Below are 26,652 nucleotides of genomic sequence, written 5' to 3'. Positions count from 1 at the left end.
AATGCCATAAATATAGTCTATCTGGATTTCAAGCAAGGTTTTTTTTTTTAAACTAAGATCTAAGATATAGTTGATTTACAATGTTGTGTTAGTCTCAGGTGTACAGCAAAGTCATTCAGCCATATATATATATATATTCTTTCCCAGAATATAGCTTCCTGTGCTTTATAGTAGGTCCTTACTGTTTATTTTATATGTAGTAGCAAGGCGTTTTTTGATAATCATCTGAGCAAGTAGAAAAATAAAGTCTGAATTACAGTAAAACTAGGAGAATTCATTACTGGGTGAGTATACTCAAAGAGTATTAAATAATGGATTCATCTCAGTCAGAAAGTATGTTTCTAGAAGTTTGCTGAAGGTACTACCCTGAGACGTACCCATTCAATACTGCCCCAGATTTTTTGGATGATAATATAGAAGGAGTACTTACAAATACGTAGATAATATCTATAAAGGGAATTATGTTAGAGGGAATAATTAAAGCCAGAATTAACTGGACTGTAACAAGATATCTTTAATAGGGAAAAGTAAACACGTTAATATTGAGTGAAAGAAGCAAGTCATAGAAAAAAAATCACTATAAGATTCCTCTATATATAGTTCAAAATAGGTGGAACTTACCAGTGTATTGTTTTGGGGAATACATGTAGGAGATAAAAACCATGAAGAAAAGCAATGGAATAATCATCAGAGAAGCCAGGAAAGTTGGAAGGGAAGAGGGGACGTGATCAGGGAAAGGAACAAAGGGTCTGTAGGGGATACTTTGTAATTTCTTACCTTGGGAGATGGGGTGTTGATTGAGTCCTGTCTGACTCTTTGCGACCCAATGGACTGTAGCCCACCAGTCTCCTCTGTTCATGGGATTCTCCAAGCTAGAATACTGGAATGGGTTGCCACGCCCTCCTCCAGGGCATCTTCCCGACCCAGGGATCAAACCTGTGTCTGTTATGTCTCTTGCATTGGCAAATGGGTTCTTTACCACTAGTGCCAGCTGGGAAGCCCTTGGTGATGAAACACAGTATTTATATTATCTTTGCAAATGAATGCATTCTTTTGAGTGTTTGTTACATTTTACAGTAAAAAAATTTTTGAAAGGAATAAATCTACAGTCCTCTGGTCTAAAAAACTACCCCAAAGTTCTAATAGTCTAATCAATGTGATGTATGGAAGAGTTAGGGGACTTAGTTGATAATGAAAGTCAAAGACTCAGGTAATCAAGAGCCACTGACTGGGGTCCTGGCCAACGACCTTGCATAGTCGAGGAACTGTTCTTTCCCTGGGAGGAAGGGAATTTGACCCAGGAGATGTGAAGAGTCATTGTCTGTCCTCAGATGCCTGCTTTTCCTGCTAATACGAGTTTAGCAGGATTCACGGGTGTAGTTGACTGCTGTCTTCAAACCTTTCAAGCTGTTATATGGAAGAGGAATTCAACTTGCCCAGGTAGGCTCCAGAAGACAAAATGATGTAGAAGCCACTGTGAGGCTCCATCAAGTAACTTTCTAATAGCCAGATGGCTTTGACAGGTCATGAGCTTCCCATCTCTGGATGCATTCATGCAGAGCCTGGGAGAGTTCTGTTAACAGGTAGTTGGAAAGGACATAGAAGAGTGTGATTGGTTTAAATGACCTTTCAGGTCCCTTGCAACTGCCACAGGCTCTGACTCTATGCAGTTTCATGATTCTGTGAGACTTGTGCATTATGCCTGGGAAGGTAAGCAAGAGGCTGATTCTAAAATAAGACAGATTTGTTTTCAAATATAAGCCTTATGTTTTGACAACCACTTCCTTTTTATTTTTTTTATTCCATGACTTTTAAAACTTTTTATTTTGTTTTGGGGTATAGCCGATTAACAATGTTGTGATAGTTTCAGGTGGACAGCACAGGGATTCAGCCATACATATGCATGTATCCATTCTCCCCCAAAGTCCCCTCCCATCCAGGCTGCCACATAACACAGAGTACCCTGTGCTATACAGTAGGTCCTGGTTGACAGACACTTTCTTTTAAAACCATTAAATGGCATTGTAACATGTATAATATAATATAAGAAACATATCACCAGTCCAGGTTCGATGCAGGATACAGGATGCTTGGGGCTGGTGCACTGGGATGACCCAGAGGGATGGTATTGGGGGGGAGGTGGGAGGGGGGTGGTTCAGGATTGGGAACACATGTACACCCGTGGCGGATTCATGTTGATGTATGGCAAAACCAATACAATATTGTAAAGTAATTAGCCTCCAATTAAAATAAATAAATTTAAATTTAAAAATATATAAAAAATAAAATCAATATTATTGGTACCTTGCATTTCTCAGATTTCAATGGCCAAAGGCTTTGAGACCCTATCACCACCAACAGAAACATCACTTTTCCAGATGTGCTTCCAGATTCTTGGTGCTGGAGAGATTCCTGAGGTCCTGTTTCAACCTCCCATCCAGCTGCAAGAACACAAGAGGGGCTCAGAGCGATCCCCGGAATCACAACTGATGGACAGAAGCTGGAACTTGTGCTATTCTCTCCTGCCACCTGCTGGCCCTTCCCTTCACCTCCTGCTTCTCCAGGTTGTTGGAGGTGTCCACATGACACCCAGAATTCCTTCTGGGGAGGGACCCTTCCTATAAGGGGAAAAGCTTGGATGACTTCCAGTGCCTCTTACTAAATCTAGGAAAAGAATAAATTCACAGATGATGAGGGCTGGAAGAGACCTTTAGTTCAGTTCAGTCGCTCAGTCGTGTCCAACTCTTTGCGACCCCATGAATCGCAGCACGCCAGGCCTCCCTGTCCATCACCAACTCCCAGAGTTCACTCAGACTCATGTCCATCGAGTCAGTGATGCCATGCAGCCATCTCATCCTCCGTCGTCCCCTTCTCCTCCTGCCCCCAATCCCTCCCAGCATCAGAGTCTTTTCCAATGAGTCACCTCTTCGCATGAGGTGGCCAAAGTACTGGAGTTTAACCTTTAGCATCATTCCCTCCAAAGAAATCCCAGGGCTGATCTCCTTCAAAATGGACTGGTTGGATCTCCTTGCAGTCCAAGGGACTCTCAAGAGTCTTCTCCAACACCACAGTTCAAAAGCATCAATTCTTTGGCGCTCAGCCTTCTTCACAGTCCAACTCTCACATCCATACATGACCACAGGAAAAACCATAGCCTTGACTAGACGGACCTTTGTTGGCAAAGTAATGTCTCTGCTTTTGAATATGCTACCTAGGTTGGACATAACTTTCCTTCCAAGGAGTAAGCGTCTTTTAATTTCATGGCTGCAGTCACCATCTGCAGTGATTTTGGAGCCCAAAAAACTAAAGTCTGACACTGTTTCCACTGTTTCCCCATCTATTTCCCATCAAGTGATGGGACTGGATGCCATGATCTTTGTTTTCTGAATGTTGAGCTTTAAGCCAACTTTTTCACTCTCCTCTTTCACTTTCATCAAGAGTCTTTTGAGTTCCTCTTCACTTTCTGCCATAAGGGTGGTGTCATCTGCATATCTGAGGTGATTGATATTCCTCCCGGCAATCTTGATTCCAGCTTGTGTTTCTTCCAGTCCAGCGTTTCTCATGATGTACTCTGCATAGAAGTTAAATAAGCAGGGTGATAATATACAGCCTTGACGTACTCCTTTCCCTATTTGGAACCAGTCTGTTGTTCCATGTCCAGTTCTAACTGTTGCTTTCTTAACTGTTGCTCTCTAAGGAAGAGACCTTTGAACTCTGCTAACCCAAAGCTTTCAAACTGATAGCCCATAGGTGATGGGCGGGTCTGATTGGATCCAGCAGTAGTGAATAATTTTGAGCTCTCATATACACATCTGGAAATTTGACTGAAAATGAGATTTGTGATGTCATTTGCTATTGGATATTCATGAAGTCTCAAAACTGAGAGCAGTAAGTAGTTGAGCACATCCACCTTCTAGTTGCAAGACACTCCAATAGCCAGATTACAACGGTGCGTATCCCCTTCCTCTTGGCTACTATACAGGAAGACCAAGCGGTAAGAAAGCCTCCTAAAATCTGTCTTTTTAGCCTTGGCCCCACCCCTAGAGGAGCTGGCTGCTGGTGGCAAGGGGAGCATGGAGAAGTTGGAAGAGGCAGAGGGGAGAATCAGACATGAATCAGAAGGTGGGCTGAAGTTTGGAATCCTATTTGTAATTAAAGTTTGGATTTAAATGAGACTGGAATTTTAAAAAAATTTATTGAATTAGAGTTGAATTACAATGTTGTGTTAATTACTGCTGTGCAGCAAAGAGAGTCAGTTATATATATCTATACATTCTTTTTCATATTTTTTTCATATTATGGTTTAATCACAGGATATCAAATATAGTTCCCTGTGCTGTGGTAGAACCTTGTTTATCCATTCTATGTAAGACTGGAGTTTTTAATACATAAAAGGAAATTGCCATTTTAAGATGGAACTGTTCCTATCCTGGGAAGTGGGTCAGAAATCACAGAATCTGGCCTATTCATCCAAAGTATCCACCAACGGTAGGGAAATCAAACCATTGTTGAAAATGATAAAGATAAAAAGCCCTGGGACTTCCCTGGTGGGTGGGGTAAGCGGTTAAGACTCCGCCTTCCAATGTAGGGGGGGTGTGGGTTCATTTCCTGGTTGGAGAGTTAAGATCCCACATGGTTCGTGGCCAAAAAACCAAATCATAAAACAGAAGCACTATTGTAACAAGTTCAGTAAAGACTTTAAACATGGGCCACATCAAAAAACACCAAAATCTTGCAGGGGCGGGGAGGAGGGGAAAGCTCCTTCTTTTTCCCTACATTGCCAAGTTCAACCTTCAATGAATCGGTTACTCATTGGCTTATCCTATGGAATTCAATTTCCCCGTGACAACTCTCAGGTGGGGCTGAGCAGCAGCACCGCAGCCCCCCCACCCCACCCCCCGCCCATTTAGAAGGGCTACCCACATGTGCTGTGCACACACTTGCCCACCCCACCCCAGCGGCCCTCAGTCCCATCACTTGCCTGCCCCCCACAGAGCTAGGATTTAGAGCCCTCCTTTGCTCCTATTCCTTTTCCCCTGGGTACCATAAGGCCCAGAGGGGACATGTGACTTGCCATAAGTCACACAGAAAAGGAACTGAGTTATATCCTAAAACCCACACTCCTAAAAGTAAGATCTAGGATGAAAAGGGTGAATGGCTCCCCCTCCTTCACCCACACTGGATCCTCCCCGCCATCCTTTCTGCAGCAGTAAGCGGAGGCACTGGGGCAGCGGGTGGCTAAGGTATTAAGGGCAGAGAACCAAAGCAGGGGCTGGGGTGCTGACATCACAAGACGCCTGAGGTCAGTCCTGTTCCCACCTCCTCCCCACCCCCAAGCATAAACCGAGGTGAAGAAGCTGTCTTCATTTCCTTTGTTTGTGCTCCACTAAGGTCAGATTTTAATTAGAACACATGAGTTCATTGAGAGAGAACCCATCCTGTACCTCCTTGTCCCGGCAGAGGTTGTTTCATGGGGAAGGACACCAGGCCACTGCCCACCTTCTTGTTCCTCTCCATTTCTGAGCTCCTGACCATTCCCTCGGCCCCAGCCAGGGGTGACTCTGGGAAGGGGTTGGGCATTTTCTTTTGGATTAAATGCCCCAAGAGGCAAAAGCATAGAGAAGCACCCCTGCCCACACACACCCCTACACACATACACACCAAACATACACACCACCTTTCGCTGAGCCCCTGCTGCATCCAGTCCAAGAAGCAGGCAGATTGAGCTAAGTCCAGGTTTAGACATTTGCCTTTAATTAAAAAAAAAACACAAAACCCAACTGGTACTACTGGTTGCCTCCAAGAAGGGGAACTGGGAACATTTATCATTCTATACCCTTTTTCTCTTTTAAATAGACTTTAGTTTTTAGAGCAGTTTCAGGTTCACTGCAAAATTGAGAAGATACAGAGATTTCCCATGTATTTCTTGCCCCCACACCCATACCCAAAGCCTCCCCTACTATCAACACCCTCCCACACCAGAGGGTACATTTGCTACAGTTGATGGGCCTACAGGACTTGTCATTATCACCCACAGTCTACAGTTTACAGTTGGGTTCACTCTGGGGTCCGCTAGGGGCTGGACATTCTGAGTCTGGACAAATGTATAAAGAGGTGTATCCACCATTAGAGTACTATCCAAAGAGTTTCACTGCTCTAAAACACCTGTGCCCTTCTTTTCCTTTCAAATTCTGAATTCCTACTCATATCAAAGAAAACACTTTAAATATTCTTCCCAACTCCGAATCCTGGGAGATCCATGGAATTCACAGCTGCTTGGAGGAAGGAGAGGGCACGCTGAAGCGAGGGAGGGTCTGTATGTTTCCTTTACCCTTTGTTGTTGTTCAGTCGCTCAGTCATGTCTAACTCTTTGCAACCCCGTGGACTGCAGCACGCCAGACTTCCCTCTCCTTCACCATCTCCTGGAGTTTGCTCAAACCCATGTCCATTGAGTTTGTGATGCCCTCCAACCATCTCACCTTCTGTCACCCACTTCTACTCCTGCCCTCAATTTTGCCCACCATCAGGGTCTCTTCCAATGAGTTGGCTCTTTGCAACAGGTGGCCAAACTACTGGAGCTTCAGCATCAGTCCTTCCAATGAATATTCAGGGTTGATTTCCTTTAGGAATGACTGGTTTGATCTCTGTGCAGTGCAAGGGTCTCTCAAGAGTCTTCTCCAGCACCACAATTTGAAAGCATCAGTCCTTCAGTTCTCAGCCTTATTTATGTCCTGCATTTGTACACATTTGTCCATGACTACTGGAAAAACCATAGTTTTGACTATACAGACTTTCGTTGTCTGTATAGTCTGTATAGAGTGATGTCATAACTTGTCTTCCAAGGAGTAAGCGTCTTTTAATTTCATGGCTGCAATCACCATCTGCAGTGATTTTGGAGCCCCCCAAAATAAAGTCTGTCACTGTTTTCACTGTTACCCATCTATGTGCTATGAAGTGATGGGACCAGATGCCATGATCTTAATTTTCTGAATGTTGAGTTTTAAGCCAACTTTTTCACTCTCCTCTTTCACCTTCATCAAGAGGCTCTTTAGTTCTTCTTCGCTTTCTGCCATAAAGGGTGGTGTCATCTGCATATCTGAGGTTAGTGATATTTCTCCAGGAAATCTTGCTCCCTGCTTGTGCTTCCTCTAGCCCAGCATTTCTCATGATGTACTCTGCATATAAGTTAAATAAGCAGGGTGACAATATACAGCCTTGACATACTCTTTTCCCTATTTGGAACCAGTCTGTTGTTCCATGTCCAGTTCTAACTGTTGCTTCGTGACCTGCATACAGATTTCTCAAGAAGCGGGTCAGGTGGTCTGGTATTCCCATCTCTTTCAGAATTTTCCACAGTTTGTTGTGATCCACACAGTCAAAGGCTTTGGCATAGTCAATAAAGCAGAAATAGATGTTTTTCTGGAACTCTCTTGCTTTTTTGCTGATCCAACGGATGTTGGCAATTTGATCTCTCGTTCCTCTGCCTTTTCTAAAACCAGTTTGAACATCTGGAAGTTCATGGTTCAAGTACTGTTGGAGCCTGGCTTGGAGAATTTTGAGCATTACTTTACTAGCGTGTGAGATGAGTGCAATTGTGCAGTAGTTTGAGCATTCTTTGGCATTGCCTTTTTTGGGATTGGAATGAAAACTGACCTTTTCCAGTCCTGTGGCCACTGCCGAGTTTTCCAAATTTGCTGGCATATTGAGTACAGCACTTTCACAGAATCATCTTTTAGGATTTGAAATAGCTCAACTGGAATTCCATCACCTCCACTAGCTTTGTTCATAGTGAAGCTTCCTAAGGCCCACTTGACTTCGCATTCCAGAATGTCTGGCTCCAGGTGAATGATCATACCATGGTGATTATCTGGGTCATGAAGCTCTTTTTTGTACAGTTCTTCTGTGTATTCTTGTCACCTCTTCTTAATATCTTCTGCTTCTGTTAGATCCATACCATTTCTGTCCTTTATTGTGCCCATTTGTGCATGAAATGTTCCCTTGGTATCTCTAGTCTTTCCCATTCTATTGTTGGAGTAAGTTATGTAAACCTTATTGGGTGCTGACTATGTTAACCAAGGAACAAAAATTTCAGAGTTCTGAAGGGATGATTGAATAATATAATGAAGCAATAGGCTTCATAACTGAAGACAATTCTGGTAAGGCTGAGCTGGATAGAAGACCATTGCCTCGAATAATATTTTCCCTTTATATTTCTCAGTCTGTAATTTTAACCTGTTGACCCTGCATTTTGACTAAGAGTAAAATGGTTCAAGATCAACAGACTAGCCCTCAACACCTGGAAGATCCTGTTCTCATAAGCATATCCCAGAAATCATAAGCAAATGTTGACCTTCTTTTTACAAGGCAAACCGCTGAGGCAGAAACCAAAATACCAGCAAGTACGCAGACATCTAAGGCTTCATCTAGGCAGGATGTAAAATGTCAGGCCATTAATCTTATATTTTTAATGCAGTGGTTACAAAGGATGGGGCTGATGTGGGATTGGAAAACAATACTGAGTTTAGAGAATTCCTCCCCGCCTCCCTTTTTTTTAACCCTTAAATACTGACACCCACTCACCAGGGTTGGGAACTAGCAAAAGCTACATGGGATTCCAGGGTGAGCGTTCATTTCCCAGCCTCCATTCCTTGGCTGTCAACAAAGGCAGAACATGCCTAGTCAGGGCCCATTGGCGCTTGCCAACACAGAGACCTGTTTCTTATTTCATCCGGCAGAGTGCAGAGCTGTAGTTACCATCACTAAGGTGGAGAGCTTGGCATCCCTCCAACAACTGATACCGTGAATTCAGCAAGACAAACGAAGCAATCAGTTGTGAGACAGAAAAACAGGGGTGTGTATATTCTAATGGTAAGCCATGGTTAACACACAGTGTTAGGTATCAGTATTTTGTGTACTTTTGAGTCCAGCCACCTCATGCGAAGAGTTGACTCATTGGAAAAGACTCTGATGCTGGGAGGGATTGGGGGCAGGAGGAGAAGGGGACGACAGAGGAGGAGATGGCTGGATGGCATCACTGACTCGATGGACGTGAGTCTGAGTGAACTCCAGAAGTTGGTGATGGACCGGGAGGCCTGGTGTGCTGCGATTCATGGGGTCGCAAAGAGTCGGACACGACTGAGTGACTGAACTGAACTGAAGAATATAAATGAATCTACATTTCTCTATGTGAAAATTCTGTTTCCACCTACATTCCTCAGATAGGTTGACTGACTCAAAAACTTAAACCCCAGAATTCTAGTAGCTAAGGCAGTTAAAACCAAAAGAATGCAGGTTTGCCTTGACTAGTAAGAAACAAAACCCAGTATCCTCTAATGTAGCGGTCCTCGACCTTTTTTGGCACTAGGGACTGGTTGCACGGAAGACGACTTTTCCTTGGACTAGGATGGGGTGGGGTGGGGGATAGTTTTGGGATGATTCAAGGATGTTACATTTATTGTGCAGTTTATTTACAGTCCATGGAATTCTCCAGGCCAGAATACTGGAGTGGGTAGCCTTTCCCTTCTCCAGGAAATCTTCCCAACGCAGGGATCGAACCCAGGTCTCCCACATTGCAGGCAGATTCTTTACCAGCTGAGCCACAAGGGAAGCCCCTCACTTATTTCTATTAGGTCAGTTCTACCTCAGATCACCAGGCATTAGATCCCAGGGGTTGGGGGCTGTTGAGTCCTGCCCCAAGGACACAGGTACAAGGCTTTGCACCAAGGCCAGAGAAGTGGAGCCCAGAACCAAAGTCACCTCCAAAGCTGACTAAGCCCCTTTGTAATCATTGCCAAAAGCCCCTGTGACCATCACTAACAGGATTCCTGACTCCAAATTAAGCAAAAATGCCCACCCTGGTAGTCACCCTACAGACCTTAACCAATCACCTAATGCCAACCTTCCAGCAGGAATTTTGTATTGAGGCTATAAAAATTGGTTACTAACCCACGAAAAGCGATGGTTCTCCCTGGTCTGTCAGGTGGTCGGCCTACTGCACTCACGGAGCCCACGTTTTGTTCTAATAAACTCACTCCCTTCTGAAATGCTGTGTGTCTGGAAATCCTTTTCCAGTCTGTGCTTGGACTTCCTCAACGGGGGCCCCTGCTCTAATAAACATTTAAGAAGTCAAATATGCTTTTTACAGCTGGGAGAGAAGAAGTCTGTTTCTGTGGTTCCTCCTACCCTGACACCTCCTGCCAACACACTGGGTAACATGTGTTGCCAGTAGTGACAACACAGGATCTCAGAAGGGCTGGCTCTGTTAACAGAGCACTGGCCCTGAGCTACCACCTTCATCAAGGGTACCATTCCAACAAGTCTGCAGTTCACACCTCATCCAGGGGTCCGGGTCTCAGGCAGACCCCTAGGAACTCTAGAGGGGTGGGGAACTGAGTTGTAGACTTCACATTCTGGTGCACGGAGATCACAGCCCCGAGACTACGAGGTCTTCAGTTCTCTTCCTGAAATCCCTGGGCATCTCCCCTTTGCTCTACATTGTTCTCTTCTTCCTGCTAAAGAGCAAAACTGACTGTTCGAAGGGCATCATCCCACGTAGCCAAGAACCTACTTGTCTAAAGTACACACAGCCCATCAATGAGACTGCGTCATGGAGGAGGAAAGGAAAGTGAAAGCCCAAACGCACACTTGGTTCTTCTCAAACTATAAGCTTTTATTCTATTTTACATGTCATTCATCCAGAACACGACACGTACATGGGTGGCATCGTTCATACTCAACATGAAATGACGTGATGCACACAAGTCACTTGCCCTGTGCTGGGCCCCCGTGCACCAGGCAGGAAAGGGCTCTCACGAAGCCCACCCTGAACGGTGGCCTGCTGGGGCACCGGATGTGCTGTCCTCATTTCCCAGCTCTTACACACTCCCTGGAGTTAGATGGGTCGAGATGGACATTTAGCTTGGAACTGAAGTTTCTAATTTTACCGTGCTGAGTACAGCTGGACTATTTCCCAGCCTACTTCAGAATCAAGATGCTGCCCACTCACTCTACTGTGATCATTCTGAGTGTGGGATTTATTATTCACAACGCTGTCCTTCAAATCAAACAGAGAAAAGCAGGCTTTCAAGACCACAGGTCAGCAAAAATTGGAACGTGTTTTCCATTTCTCCATCCTGCTCAGTTTTTCCCATAACCTGTTCCAGCCTGGAAGACGAGAGCTTTCTGTCTCTGATGGATACAAATGTGGGAGGAACAGCTTTGGTCTTAAAAAAGAGGCCAGAACCTACTTCCCTCTCTAATCTTGCTACATGTGTGGCTCACACCTTCCTTCCCAAGTGGAAGGAACAGTTCAAAGGTTCACCAAAATCTGGGCTTTAGACAATGTTCAACACAGCACAGCAACAAAAACAGATACTGAAGGGGATCCACCACAGCTAAGCGCCTACTTTGCAAAGGTCAAAACCTTCCCTATTTTGGTCAACTCCCTGAAGTCTGTTCTATCCCATGCACTGTGACAAACTTCCCTTGCCCAAAAGATTGTGACTCCAGGTCAAAAAAGGTGGATAAGAAATAACTTCTCAAGCTACAGGAATACGACAGTTTGTTAAGTAAATAATCATGTGACCCTCACCTGCACACAGATCGGAGTAGGGAGACTGGAGGCGGAGTGGAAAAGAGAAATGCTCACGGTGTGTGATTTGATCAAGGGCACAGCTTACAGAAATGCCAACAGTCTGGAATTTTCCTATAAAAAGCTGAGGGAACATGCCAATAGCCAGAAATGAGATGACTTCAATGCCAACAGTTTGACCTGTTGGCACTGAGCCAATGTTCTCAGAAGAAAAAGAGGATGCTTCCTCTGGGGCCATGGGAGCTGGTCAAAAACCCTGCCCATCGCACAGAAAGAGGGGGAAGAGGGGCAATCAGCAAAGAGCAGCTAGAAAGGGTCGAGGGCCAGGGATTTGAAACCAGTGTCAGCTAAGAGTTTACCATGTGGACCCCAGGATCTCTCACACTACAGTAAAAATAGATGTATTCTTCCAAAGTTCTTCCTGTATATGCTGTAACATGGGGCAGAGAGATGAGGTTACACAGGCAATGCCAGAGGCAGTCTCCCCACTCTAGACAGCTGCAGCACTTCATTTACAGTCACCAGGTGGGAGGGCTATCTGATTGAAGAAGCACAGTTGCTGATTTACACTGAATCAAGAAGGTGCCTGAGAAAGGTCGTCCACTCTGGCCCCCACGGGCATCTGGGACAGACACATCTGTCAGTGAAGGAGGAAGATCACCCCTGGAGAACCTGTCAGATTAAGCCCACGTGACAGAGAAGGGTTTCACAGCCTGATTACCCTAAGAACCAGCTTAGGGAGGGAACTAACGAGCAAATTCTAAGAAGTTATAGATTACTGTCCTCCCAAATAAAAATGAGTCTTTATTGTTACATTTCCAACTCACAGAGTTCCAGGCTGTCATGAGACATATATACAGAGATAATCACTAATCTATGCGTTCATCTTCTGCACCCTCTCAGAATTTGGCCCAAGACGTTTTCCAGTTCAACCCCACACACCAACTTGGGATAAACAGAAATAAGTCTTGTTTCTATTCCACTATTACAGGTGGAGTATCTGTTGGAGGAGGAGCTTTTGCTGGGTTGGAACAGAGCTTAAGACTTCTGGGTGGGGTTAAAGTGTGAACCTCTCTGCCTTCTGACCCACAGACTTTGTGTCTTTCCTTTTCATTGTTTTGTCTCTTTCCATAGCGGTTTCTTTACAGGTTGTCACAGAGATCTCTCTTCTATTCAGAGTCACCCTGGAAGACAGGTGGTTCAGATGAGCAGGACTGTTACCTATTAAGTTACTGAGTCTACAACTGAGGAATCTGAGCTCCGGGATTACCACTCAAAATAAATATTATTTCAAAGTAAATAACAAACTACTCGGCTGGCAAGTGACATGCTTTAGTCTTTCTAAACCGTAACTGCCAAGTAGACTTGGGCTTTATGCTACATCCCAAGACAGAAACCAGGTAACCTACATCTTCAAAGGAATTCACAGAGCACTCCTTCCTGTTTCTTCCCTCAATGCTGAGAAATGACTTTGGAGCCGGAAGCTGTAATATACAACTTGGGGCTCAGGTAAAAACTGCCATAAGGCCTAAATCTGATTAACATCGACTATTCTTTTTCTTAAGTCTGATGGTGCCTGGGTGGAGGCTGTCAATGGGAAAAGGAAGGATATAGCAGGTGGAAGCTTGGAGAAGCTGAGAGATGAGGGCAGATCCATTAACAAACTCAGATGGCACAATGGGACATGACCAGGGAAGCCAGTTATCTTCTGAAAATATCACTATCACTTTCAAAACCCATATCTTTTTTTTTTCCTTAACCAGGAAGTCAGGGGTGAGAGGAACATTCACTTATATTGCTTATCAATACGTTCTTCTTAACAGAACTGAGACTATTTTAAGAATATGAGGAGCTTTTCAAGACATCTGTTTTCAGGACAGACTGCAGTAATAGAAATACTTTCCAGAGTTGGTTCGTTCTAGAGTCTATTCCAAGAACAGGGGCGGCCAACTTTCGTGAGGTTCCAAGGCATGTTCTGGCAAAAATATTTTCACTTTCCTAAAGTGATATGCTCTACTGAAGTCCAACTATACTGTATACACATTTATATACACATATACACTCATCTGATCCTTTGCTGACAGCAAAAAAGGGAACACTTTTTTTAAACTCCAAAGTTGGTAATATTTGTAGAATATTATGAAGGCAGAATTTTGGTTGGTTGTTTTTTTATGACTCAGAACATAGATGAAAACTTCTGCACACTGCCCCAAATTCACATCTTTAAAAGGTCCTTTCCTCCATTCACATGAATTCGTCTGAATCATTGCCATCCTGTAAGAGACAAAACAGTGAAACCATAAAAGCCTTCAAAATAAGTAATTCAATTTAAAAACTGTAGAGTATTAAGTAACAAGCTTCCTTATGATGAACTATAGAATTCAATTAAAAAATAATTAAATTCAATCATTTCTTCTCTATCTTAAATTGTTAGTTGTTTAGAACAGCGACAAGAGCAGCTGTGTTCTCTAAGGTGTCATCACTACATGGCCTGGATTGCCCGGCAATGAGAGACCAATGAGTTCCAGACTGTGAAGTGAGGCCCAATGACTTACTATAGGGTGCAGAAAACATGACTCCTCCTTCAACAAACAGGCCACAATATGAAACAAAACAAATACTGCCTCGATGTTTTAATGTCAACAAAGCTATAAATATGCAAAAATATGTTTCATCTAAATTCCATTATTTTGGGCCTCAGGGTATCATGTATTTGTTATTTCACAAGGTGGCATCTCTCTTTTTTTTAAAATGGAAACAGTCATCCAGAAGCTACAGGCTAGTTACCAAGTTAGCTGGCTTGCCAAGTTTTTGTTAAAAAAAAATCCTCACATGGCAGTGGTACCTGTGTAAGGACTGATTTTATTGTGTATAGACAAGCCCTGGAGACCAAGCACAAAAGCGAACCCCGGAGCTCCTTTCTGGGCTTTCCTGGCGGCTCAGACAGGAAAGAATCTGCCTGCAATTAACACAGGAGGCCCGGGTTCCATCCCTGAGTCGGCAAGATACCTTGGAGAACGGAATGGCAACCCACTCCAGTATTCTCGCCTGGGGAATTCCATGGACAGAGGAGCCTGACAGCTCCTTCAAGTCCAGAGCATTGCAAAGAGTTGGACACAGCTGAGCGACTTTCACTGTGAAGTTGCTTTCTGAGCTACTGCATACCCTAAGACAACTCCTCTGGACGCCAACATTCATTAATACTGTGAGTTCTGGTACATTTGCGTGAAAATGTCGTAACCTGAACACAACATTGTTTTGGCTTCTCTCTCTTTCCCATGCTTTATACCTGCCTTGATAGAGAGGGAGAGGACTTAGGCTTACAGGTACGCAACATGCTTTTCTCCTTAATAGCTTGTGTTAAAGATGGGCAGGGAAACAGGGGAAAAGGTAGAAAACAGTGGTTTCTGGGAAGTCTGGCTTGATTTCCATTCAGCAGGCTTCTCTGTGCCCGCTTCAATTAGCACAAGGAATTCAGGCCACAGTGAAAATGCCTTGGATAATTATACAAAATGCAAACTACTGTTTATAGTCTATCCACGCACACGAACTCTGACTGCCCAAGAGTTCTACACTGAAATAATAGTATCAGAGATGTTGAAAGAGTCATCCTATATCTTCGAAGGTCAGCTTGAAATCCAAGGATGATCTGAGGATGTTTGTGTCTCCAAAACTCACTAAGATAATGTGGCTTGGTGCCAATCAAAGTGAATTACTCCCAATAAAACCTATGAGTTAGATCTGTGGAGTTCCCATGTGTCAGGGGATCTGTGTTTTTTGGGAATTACAGTAACTTTTAAATATATAGCTGCAATCCAAGACTTGACTTGGACAATTTCTGTATTTTAGATTCCCTTTAAGAGTCAAAATATTTTGGGGGAAGATTCCCTGGAGAAGGGAATGGCTACCTACTCCAGCATTCTTACCTGGGAAATCCCATAGGCAGAGGAGCCTGGTGGGCTACAGTCCATGGGGGCACAAAGGAGTCAGACACAATTTAGTGACTAAACAAGAGTCAACATGCTTTTCAGTGGAGCAAAACAGGTTTCTCGTCATCCACTTAAAAAGTGATAAGCAAATAAAATGTCACAAGAAACGGTCCATGGTTCCTGATATCAAATTTAGAAATTAGAAAGAAATGATAGATGGAAGAAAATTATTCTAAACAGGAGAGCAAAAACTCAAAATTAAAACTAACCTCAGGGTGGAAGACTTAATATTTTTCCTGATGAACTTGTGTAAGCTAAGTTAAAAATTAAGTTGTGTCTTAGGTAAACACCAGTCTTTGGCTGAAAATCAACTGACCAAGCTGTGGATTCAAAAATGTCTGCGTCCCTTTAACAGAAGATGGTTACAAGGAGAATGAAAGTGCATTTTTTTGAAGGAGGAAGAGCTACGTGAGTCCTTGCACTGTGAGAGAACAGAAACACCCAGCACAAAACTTCCTCGGAAGTCTGAACCTGGTTCCGGCATGGGAATAGCAGCAGGAGTGACGGAGGGAGAGGAAAGGCAGGAAGATTAGTAATCCTTTGGTCTACAAACCTGACTTTCTAATCCTGGAACTTTTAACATGTCACTCATCGGGTAGTGTCTATACAAAGATGTATATTTGTGTGTGTGTATGTGTTTCTTAATTCCAAAACAACATCCAAACTTTGAAAATCCATAATGAAAATGGCTAAGGTCATACACAATATACATGCCAGATTTCTGCTGGGAAGTTGTCTCTAAATAACAGAAAACTTCAATAGCAACAACAACCATAGCAAAGACATCAGACCTGGGTTATGTTAACAACTTCTGCTCAACTGTTAAACTGTTTCTCAGAGTAGTTTCCAGAAGGGATTAAATACACTTCATCTCTTGATACTGATGCTCCATGGATAAACAACAACCAAGGACTATATGGATAAGAAATAATAATGACTGTTTATATTCATAGAGTTGTCTAAGTCAAGGAGGAACTTTCACACACATGACCTTCTTTAAATTCTACAACAGCCTCATGAGATAATATGTCTCTCTTTACTGCTGATGAATACTCCCTCAGAGAGGTTAAGTAACTTTATTAGTCTTATCCAATTAGTAAATGGCAGTTCAAGCCTCAGAACTTCAACGTCAAGGCTCTATTTAATTACCTAATACTACTCTGGAATTTTTCACGAATAAATTATAAAGGTACATCTCTGACTCATAAGGAGCACCATAACTTTAGTTCTCCAAAGGGACAGGAATAAGACTACTGTTCTCATCAAGTTTTAGAAGGACATTTACAGACGAACAAGGTGGAAAATCCTACAATTACAATTCACGCACTGAATATGGGGTTTGGTGAGGTGACCTTTAAGGAAACTTAAGTTCTGTTATTTCTAAGCATCTAAAGCAGTGTTGCTTAACAGTATTTTCTTCTGTCATGGAAATGACCTACTTCTATACCATCCAATAGCATAGCCACTAGACACACGTGGCTAGTGTGACTGAGACACTGAGTTTTTAAATTAAATCAAGTTAAATGTAATTTAAATAGCCACATGCAAAGAGTGCCCAGTGCAAGGGACAACACATCTAAAGCATCATATGCTATACTATAAACACGCAACATAGAAGCAAATACACCTGTCTAACTTCATTTTTTTTTGCACAGACTGTTTAATAATGGCCTAACTATGCCACTTCAAAATAAATTTTGGGCAAGACAGCACTTGTGGACAGTAAGTCCCTGCCACAGTTCCAATAAAATAATGATGTGCTTGCTGATGCTAAGAAGACCCCTTCTACACTATAATGTGGATCACCATCTTTCTCTATCTTAGGTCCTGAGGAACATGAAGACAACCAATGTTGGTGCTTAGACTACAGTTAAGATCTTTCATTTACTTTAACTGAAGGTGATAATTTTGTCCTCACTCAATTAAAACATAGAATCTGCAGTCACATTACTATAGAACATTAATAAATAAAGGCATTTTTGGCATGCCTGCCGGAAAAGAGGGAAAGAGGGAATGAAAAAGTTCTTGAAAACAAACATGTGATGAAGTCCACAGGGAAGGTGAGCAGTGTCTAATAGAATCCACCTGAGTGTTCAATCATTGCCAAACCATTGTCAAGCCAGCCTCAACATGTCAACCAACACTGGCCAGAAACTCAATCATTACAAACTCAGTGAGTTATTTCAAGGCACAAAATTAGAGTGAATAACTTGAATGTACCTGATTTGAAGACATATTCTCAACTTTCATTAGTGATGAATAGCTCCTAGAAGAAAAAAAAAAAAACACATTTTAAGTAAGATTTTCTGGCTGGCAAGTATTTCATGAACATTTACCAAGTATCTAGCAATGCTGAGGGCCTTCTGAAGAAAAGAGCATCTCTGCTGTGACTTGCAGAGAAGGCAATGGCACCCCACTCCAGTACTCTTGCCTGGAAAATCCCATGGACGGAGGAGCCTGGTAGGCTGCAGTTCATGGGGTCACTAAGAGTCAGACACGACTGAGCGACTTCACTTTCACTTTTCACTTTCATGCATCAGAGAAGGAAATGGCAACCCACTCCAGTGTTCTCACCTGGAGATCCCAGGGATGGGGGAGCCTGGTGGGCTGCCGTCTATGGGGTCACACAGAGTCGGACATGACTGAAGTGACTTAGCAGCAGCAGCAGCTGTGACTTGTCATCTCACCGGGGTTTGTTCTTTTCTAACTTCAATCACTTGAACCTTGGGCTTCAACTCTGATCTCTGAAGCTGCCAACTCTGAAACATCCCCACCTTAGATAGACTGAGGTCCTACCCTTGGTCTTTTCTGATCTGTCACACACTTCTCTATTGACTCCTTTTCTGATTGCTGCTTATTCCTTCCAGTTTCAATGTTTACATGGTGAGCTAGACTTCAATGTTAATAAAAGTTTGTTACAGTATGACAAAAGCCAAGTTAAGTTATGCAAGGTTCTAACAGAGCAGGTGAGCAGGCTATGACCAGGAATCCAACTACGGAGATGAAACTGACTTGGACACACTGCGGGGGAACTACAGACACTCCTCTCCAGTGTGTGTCAATAAACGATGGTGTCCCCTGGGAGACTCACAGGTACCTGTTTAAGGGCACTCCAAAATCCACATGAAATTGAGTAGGAGCTGTTTTGCTTCTCTCACTTTCCAAGCAAGGTCACTTCTAAGACTCCGACTACTTTCAGAACCTAGGCTACGTTTCTTCTGCTACATCCTTACTCTAAGTGTGGCTTACAGCACAGCAGGTAAGGAAGGAACATGTCACTCAAGGCTTCCTCTCTACAGGTAACCCTACACAAAGATTCTCTACACAAAAATCCCATTAGATGTTAACCTATAGGGCAAGTGTGAGCCAAAAAGCTCACACTTAGTCTAAAGAGCTAATGAACAAGATGGTAAGTGAGAATTAGTATGTGGAGTCTAAATAAGAGGAATTTTTCATTATTGTGTAAATGAATAAAATGGTTAATAGAAGGACTGATGCTAAAGCTCTGATACTTTGGCCACCTGATGCAAAGAACCGACTCACTGGAAAAGACCCGGATGCTGGGAAAAACTGAAGGCAGGAGGAGAAGGTGACAACAGAGGATGAGACAGTTGGATGGCATCACCGACTCAATGGACACGCGTTTGAGTAAACTCCAGGAGTTGGTGATGGACAGAGAGGCCTGGTGTGCTGCAGTCCATGGGGTCACAGAGAGATGACTTACCGACTGATCAACAACAAAATATACTGGTATAACCTTCACAGTTCAGCGTTCTCCCAACAATCTAAATATTTCTTTAAGAAAACTACCTCAAAGAATGATCTTTACATAGACCTACTCAGAGTATCAGATTACTGGAATTTCTGCACACTGAGGACAGGGTAGGTAAAGCACGTATTTGTAAGAACAAGATGGAGTTCTGTCTTTAGGGACTGCTGCTCTTCTTATCTGAGAAGGAAGCTGGTGCCTTCTGTGTCGTGGGTTTTGCTCTGTTCTGAGCTAAAGGCTGATGGATAGACTCCTGACTAGAGCTTAAAGAACCTAGACTTTACAATGGCAATTCCATCCTTTTTTATTCTCCTGATAGAAATTAGAAATGAAAATCTGATTGCCATTCTCATTCAGAAAGTTGAAAAAGGGAGTTTAGAGTCTAAACAATGGCATTAGAATTGGGAAGAAGTTGGGCATCACCAAGATATGAGGCTATGAAGGACTTCCTCCCTGAAACCATTTGGAAGCACTGCAGATACCGTCCAGGGTGAGAATGTCTTCTCACTTTATCTGCAGAATTCCCCAAAGATTCAAACATCAATTTCTTCAGCTATCACAGCAGACGTTTCTTAGCAGATGGTCCAAATAAATGAATCCACTGTTGGTGAAATTTAATGGTATTTGCCATGTCAGAAAGGCAAGTGAAGGGCTTTAGAATGAAAAGATTTTGTAGGCATAGCATTGGATCTCTTGGGTCAAAGAGTCAAAGACAGAAATTAAAGTGATTCTAGCACTGACAGGTTATAAAACAAACCTGAGCTTAGAGCTTGTTGTTGGAGTTTCACTAAAACTCTGAAACAGACTGAAGAGAGGGCAGAAGAGAGTGGAAACAGTGTGTGTGAGACTGAGAAGCAGACTGAGATGAGCTGCATGTCTCTGGGTGAGTTACTCAGTCTCTCATTTTCCTCTTCTACAAAATGCAGATGATAAAAAATATCTGCCTCACATGACTATTGTTAGGATTAAATGAGATAATGCAGTAAAGCACAATATAGTATTGGGAAGATGACAAGTATCCAAACATGTTAGCTAACCTTTCTTATTAAATATTCTAAGTAAATTAAGTGACATTATCAAGGGAGCTTCCCTGGTCATTCAGATGGTAAAGAATCCGCCTGCAATGCAGGAGACTCAGGTTTGATCCCTGGGTTGGGAAGATCCCCTGGAGAAAGGAATGGCAACCCACTCCAGCATTCTTGCTTGGATTCTCCATGGGGTCCCTGCAGTCCATGGGGTGGCAAAGAGTCGGAAACAACTGAGCTACTAACACTTTCACTTTTTTTCATATTTCTAACATACAGTATTATGTTTCTAAACAAAATTATGGTAGATTTGTAAAATGCACAAAAAGGTATGTTTTCAATTTTCCACCGCACATTGAAAACAAAAAGAATAGTCTAAATCATGCATCACTCAAAATTCCACACATTTTTTAAACCGATGGTGTTGCTAATTGTTCTTTCGTTCACAACACAAGAGAGACTCACAATTCTACATCAAACTGAATGTTTAAGTCTCTGCAATAGTCTGTCTCACGCTGGCAGGCTATAACTTGGGGTAACACTTCCAGATTTCTCCACTTGAATACGGTATTATAAATAAGACCATGCAACGTATTTTTAGCAGAACTCCCAACAGGGACATGTGCATGTCGATAATACCAGTGCTTGATCATAATACCTCCATTCTGGCTGAACAATCTTGCTAATAATCCAGAGTATTCCAAGGAAACTGGGTCAGGACAGGGCAAGACAGCTCATGTTGATCCTATACCCTTCCCAAAGGAATCAGTAACTTTTTTGGTACATGTATCACAAATTAAATCTACCATTCATTCCTAAGGGTTAATTCCCAATTAAGTCAGCAGTGAGAACTTGTCCAAGGTCAATGTGAGTGTCTTAGCTCCAGCATACCTAAGTTCGTCCATCTCCCTCTTCTTTTTCATCTCTTCCTTTTCTCTCCTTTTCATTTCCTGAATCTGGGCTTTCTTCTCATTTCTCTCCTCATGGTCTCTGCATTCCTTCTCTGCCTCTAGGTCTGGGAACCGCTCCATTTTGGTCTTTTCTAATCGGTTCAGGATCTCATTCACTTTCTTCTCTACTGTCACAATTTTCACCTTTGAGGGAGATGTAGGAAAAAAGATACTTAATCTTTATGGCTCTCTCCTCCCCCTCAGAATAGGGCAGAAGCTTTCCTCTGCCACCCAAGTGGACTCCCTTTAGGAAACAGACATGCAGAGCCCTGGACAGCAGAGACAGACGCCCCTCAGCACGAGGGCGCCACCGCTTCCGGTGTCGGCACACTCACATCCTTCTGCCTGTGAAAGCCAATCTGGCCCACGTCCATGTCGGCCGTCTTCTTCAGGTTTGACCACGGGGTGTACACCACGTTCACATTGTTCATCTTGCAGCCTGCCGAGAGAGACTGTCCTCAGCATGCGGGCAGGGGAACGCTGAGCAACGCGTGCCCACACCCATGATTAAGTCACCATAATCCGACAGGGGAAAAGGCTGAGAATGAACAGGCCACGGAGTGTTTCAAACCACAAAATATTTTGTCTTTTTAAAAAAGAAGCCCCCTACAAAGACAAATGGTAAAGGCCACAAATAATTCAAGCTAAAGTATTCCAATGGAAAGCAGGGGTCTAGAGATCAGCTTCAGGGACTCTGAGGCTTTCTAAAGTTGAACAACATTTACTGTATGTGTTTTTAAAGAGAAAAGGACCAAACAGGTTTTCTCAGATTCTCAAAGGAGCCCTTGACCTAATGAAGATTAAGCAGCAAGATAAAGGAACTCAGGAGACAGAATCCTACCCGGCATACCACAAACCAGCTGGTTCACTTTGGGCAAGTCCCCATGGCTCCTGGAATCTTGTCTGAAATATGAGGAGGCTGGACTCGTTTAGTAGCGTTCCTGTTGTTTGTTTCTTTTAGCAGTGGAACGTCTTTCACCAAAGAAAACATGTCAAAGTAGTCAAAGCAAAGATGCTCTGGATAAAAGGGGTGGCAGGAGCCCTGTTCACGCCTCCTGTGCCCTCACCGCCCCCACTTCATGCGCCCCTCCACGCCAACCGCCTCCCAGGCAGCTCCAAGAATCCCAGTTTAATCACTGGTTCAGTGCTCCCGGAGGTCCTTCTGAAACTGATGGTGATACATGTCAGTGTTTATATTCAATGACCACATACACTGGGCAAATCTGGGGAACACAGCCCTATTTAAACGATCAATGTTAACATCACCAAAAACAAGGCAAACTGGCAGCAGGTGCCTCCTGACTGTAATGCAGGAGGCTTCACTTGCATAGTATTCCTGCCAGAAAATTTGATCCTATTGAACAGGAAGCATCAGGAGGCCAAAGTGGCCTCCACTCTAAAAGTGTCAAAGTCCTGAAAACAAAGAAGTGTCCAGATTAAAGGCGACCAGAGAGACATGCCAAGTGAATAGAATACAGGATCCTGGGTGAGGAAAAAGAGATGCTATAAAGTGACAGAAGTGGGTAACGGTATTCTCCCCACGTTACATTTCCTGACTTTAACACTGTAACACAGTTACTTTAGGCAGTGTCCTTAGGACACACTGAATGGTCGTGATGGCTGTGATTTTCTTTCAAATGGTTCAGCTAAAAAAAAAGAACAAAAAACCATTGAGTATATCATAGGGAAAGAGCAAACAAATATGGAAAAATTCTTGACTCTAAATGAAAGGCAGATGAGAGCTGTATTTTTCTTACAACTTTTCTGCAGGTTTGAAATTTTCTTCAAAATTAAGTTTAAAAAAATCTCCACATGCAAGGCACTGTGGGAGACAGAAACATGGCTCAGACAATGGATGCTGTCCTCTAAGATTAAAAGAGGACAGATAAATACATTTTTTTTGTTGTTAAGTCACTAAGTTGCGTCCGACTCTTTGCAACTCCATGAAGGGTAGCACTCCAGGTTTCCCTGTCCTTCACTATCTCCTGGAGTTTGCTCGAACTCATTTCTGTTGAGTCAGATAAATAAGTTCAAGTAAAATGAGACGTTGTCAAGTGATATGGAAAGATACAGGTAAAGCGCTAAGGCAGTTCAGGGAGGGCAGAGGTCACTCAAAGATGGAAAAAGGGAAAGATTCCACAGAAGAGGTTAAGTTCCTTATTTCTTAATTGGTTTAATCTTGGCTTCCTCATCTATAAAATGAAAATAACGTTCTTAATTCAGTAGAGTTGACAAATGAATAATGTGTGATGTTTCTGGCACAGTGCCAGGCATGTAATTAACAGTCAATGTTAGCAGCTCTTACTGGAGAAGGCAATGGTACCCCACTCCAGTACTCTTGCCTGGAAAACCCTACAGATGGAGAAGCCTGGTAGGCTGCAATCCATGGGGTCACTAAGAGTCGGACACAACTGAGCGACTTCACTTTCACTTTTCACTTTCATGTATTGGAGAAGGAAATGGCAACCCACTCCAGTGTTCTTGCCTGGAGAATCCCAGGGACGGGGGAGCCCAGTGGGCTGCTGTCTATGGGGTCACACAGAGTCAGACACGACTGAAGAGACTTAAGCAGCAGCAGTAGTAGCAGATCTTACTATTAAAACTACTGTGTCAACCCTCAGCCTTAGCTTGGATCCAGACATGTGATGACTGAGCAGGAGTATAACACTGAGGGCAGAGGGAACAATAGAAGCAAAGGCACAAGGTAGAAAACAGCAGATATTTGCTTTGGCTGGAGTGTGAAATATACGAAGGGAAACAGAGTCTGTGGTCAGATCTGAGATGCTTAAATGCCAGCTTAGGAAGTCTGGATTTAACTGTATGGACAAGGTGTAGGGTGTCATGGAAAGTGTCCAGGCTTTCAGACAGTATAATCTGGCAAGAGATTATAAAGTGAATAAAGAAGAGGCTGACCAGATTCCATGAGGACAAAGAGCATGGGAGGTGGTCAGCCAGGGAGGAAAATATTTTAAGGCCAAAGTGACACAGATGGAGTGCACTCAGCAAATCCCACAGCAAAGACAATCTTCTTCACTCCTCAGCATCCTCTGCTATTAACTCCTGATAGTGAGATGCCTGGGCTCAGCTCCTTCCTCTGCTAAGTGAGCCATCCCTGTGGAAGGCTGAAGAGGAGAGGCTAACGATTCAGTGATTCAATGACTTCTCTTTTCTGTTTTCTCTAGAACTAGTAAACTACAAAGGGATTAAGGAGAAAGAGGCTGGGCCAAGAATAACAAGGCCAAGGCTCCTTTAACAAAGTTGCCTCTGCCAGCCAGAGGCGTGGGAAGGGGACAAGAATACGTGAAAGAGGTTGGAACACACAAGGCAAGAGGATGATGACAGTCTCAATTTTTATTATTTTTATTTCAGTAACCAGAGATCTTACCTGGAAATCTTAGCAACTTGGTTCTACTCATAAAAATGGAATGTCCTAAAATGAATTACAATTTAATGATTTATGGAGCTGAAAATGAGTGGGACAAGATTTCCGGTTTCTTTGGCTAGGCCCCTGACCCAGGAAAGCTGCCTGCGTGAGATCCGCAGGCTAAAAGGTACGGGAGGGGCTCATTTCCAGCTCTTTTCCAGTAATCACCGACCTCTGCGACCTGCTGTCAGCTCTGTGTCTGCCCCATGCTTATCTTCTATGTAAACCATATTTTTTCTCCTCCCTCTGGATCGGCCCTCAACTTCAAAGGAACCCAAACTTACCTCAACCCTATCTAGGTCCATGTCCTACAACTAAAATCTAGTCCATCAGCTCAATCATTCTCAGGAGAACACCATCTCCCTACACTCCTTTATAACTGCCACCTCCACTCCATTAATTGCCCTTCTTGACCTACAGTGACCATTGAAAAATTAAATCCTGTACAGTAGAACCCAACAGGCACCAAGCCCAGTATTACAGGTCCTACTTAAAACACAGATGCGGACTGTCCCAACACTCTTTGCACATTGGAAACATCTGGAGAGCACTATAAAAATACTGATTCTATCACCCCAGACCAATTATTTAAAATTCTCTGGGAGACGACAAGATCAGTGTATTTGATATCTGTAAAATTCATAGGGAGAAAAAAGTCTGTAAGGAGAGAAGAAAGAAAAAGTAGGAAAGAGCAAATGGGAGACTTGAATTCTAGAATGTATTGGGTTGGTCAAAAGTTCATTTGGATTTTTCTATAACACCTTATGGAAAACCTCCAAAGAACTTTTTGGCCAAGAAAACAGTAACAAATAATGAAAATAAAGATATCCAACAACATTACAAATAAAGACCTGAGACACATCTGTCGCCTGGCTTTTAATATAACCTAATTTCCAAAAGTCTTTTCACAAATAATCTTAAGGGTAGGCAAGTCTAGACAAGTTTCTATTCAAGGGAAAGAAAACAGGGTAAAAAAAAAAAAAAAAGACTTGAAATGGGCCATGAGATTAGTCTTCAGTTTTCTGACAGGTAGCGAGATTGCCATCTTAAAAAACAAAACAGGGGAAAGGCATATTATATACATGTTATTCTCCAGACTCAAGCCAAAGTCAGTAACATGTTCTCTATGATGTAATCCATTTCAGACACAAAGTGGTGTGAGTTCTGAAAACACCTCTAGGAAAACTGACCTTGAATGCTATTGGCCTTCACAAGATGGGCACAGTCCATCAGCACCTCCTTTGGAATATCTTCTATTTTCTCTCCCTGAAACACAAAAATAAACCAAATGGCCCACCACCTTGTTTCTGAGCAATAATGGAACACTTTTATAGGGCTTTGCTACCTTACTAGGCACAATTTTACTAAAAGCAAGGGGATCTTCAACTGTATTTCAAGACACTGGAAAATAAAGTCAATTATGGAAATGTTTAAGAAAAGGCAGTAATATGGAAAATACTAATACTTAATAGGTAAATAAAAAACAGGGTATGAAAATAAAACCACCAAAATATTAAGCGTTTTTATGTCTGAGTAATTTTTTCCTTCTTTCTTCTCATTCATAATTTTAGAAACCTTGTGGAAAAGTGGTGTCTGTTTTTGGAATGGGAAGATTTCTTAGCTGAGGTCCCTATAACCTCCCTTTCAAGAGACATCCCTCTCAAGGGCTTCCCCAATGGCTCAGACAGTAAAGAACCTGCCTGCAATCCAGAAGACCTGGGTTCAATCCCTGGGTTGGGAAGATCCCTGGAGAAGAGAATAGCAACCCACTCCAGTATTCTTGCCTGAAGAATCCCATGGGCAGAGGAGCCTGGCGCACTACAGTCCATGGAGTCACAAAGAGTCAGACACGACTGAGAGACTAAAACACACACACACACATGAGGCATCTTACAGTTTTGGGTC

The 26,652-nt window shown here is 43.0% G+C and overlaps 1 protein-coding gene and 1 long non-coding RNA gene across 4 annotated transcripts in view; one reads left to right on the top strand and one right to left on the bottom strand.

Moving 5' to 3' along the window:
* The first annotated feature begins 3,706 nt into the window (after positions 1-3,706).
* On the top strand, positions 3,707-4,175 carry LOC132345922 (uncharacterized). Its single transcript, XR_009495510.1, has 2 exons — positions 3,707-3,949; positions 4,027-4,175. It is a non-coding gene; the product is annotated as an uncharacterized lncRNA (long non-coding RNA).
* A 6,473-nt stretch (positions 4,176-10,648) lies between these two features.
* The window catches only part of CCDC25 (coiled-coil domain containing 25), a 33,192-nt gene continuing 17,188 nt past the window's right edge, over positions 10,649-26,652 (bottom strand). Inside the window, exons 2-6 of one of the 3 annotated variants that reach the window (XM_059888988.1) lie at positions 25,938-26,013; positions 21,659-21,762; positions 21,265-21,467; positions 17,800-17,845; positions 10,649-13,864 (exon numbers count right to left, since the gene is read on the bottom strand). In XM_059888988.1, coding sequence (XP_059744971.1) covers positions 13,835-13,864; positions 17,800-17,845; positions 21,265-21,467; positions 21,659-21,762; positions 25,938-25,977 — 423 coding nt within the window. In that variant the 5' untranslated portion in view covers positions 25,978-26,013 and the 3' untranslated portion in view covers positions 10,649-13,834. 3 annotated transcript variants of the gene reach the window in all.

This window comes from Bos taurus, chromosome 8 (genome assembly GCF_002263795.3).
Source record: "Bos taurus isolate L1 Dominette 01449 registration number 42190680 breed Hereford chromosome 8, ARS-UCD2.0, whole genome shotgun sequence".
NCBI classification, from domain to species: Eukaryota; Metazoa; Chordata; class Mammalia; order Artiodactyla; family Bovidae; genus Bos; species Bos taurus.
Note: the sequence above shows the minus strand (reverse complement) of the source record. Positions and strands in the feature narration are given on the sequence as shown.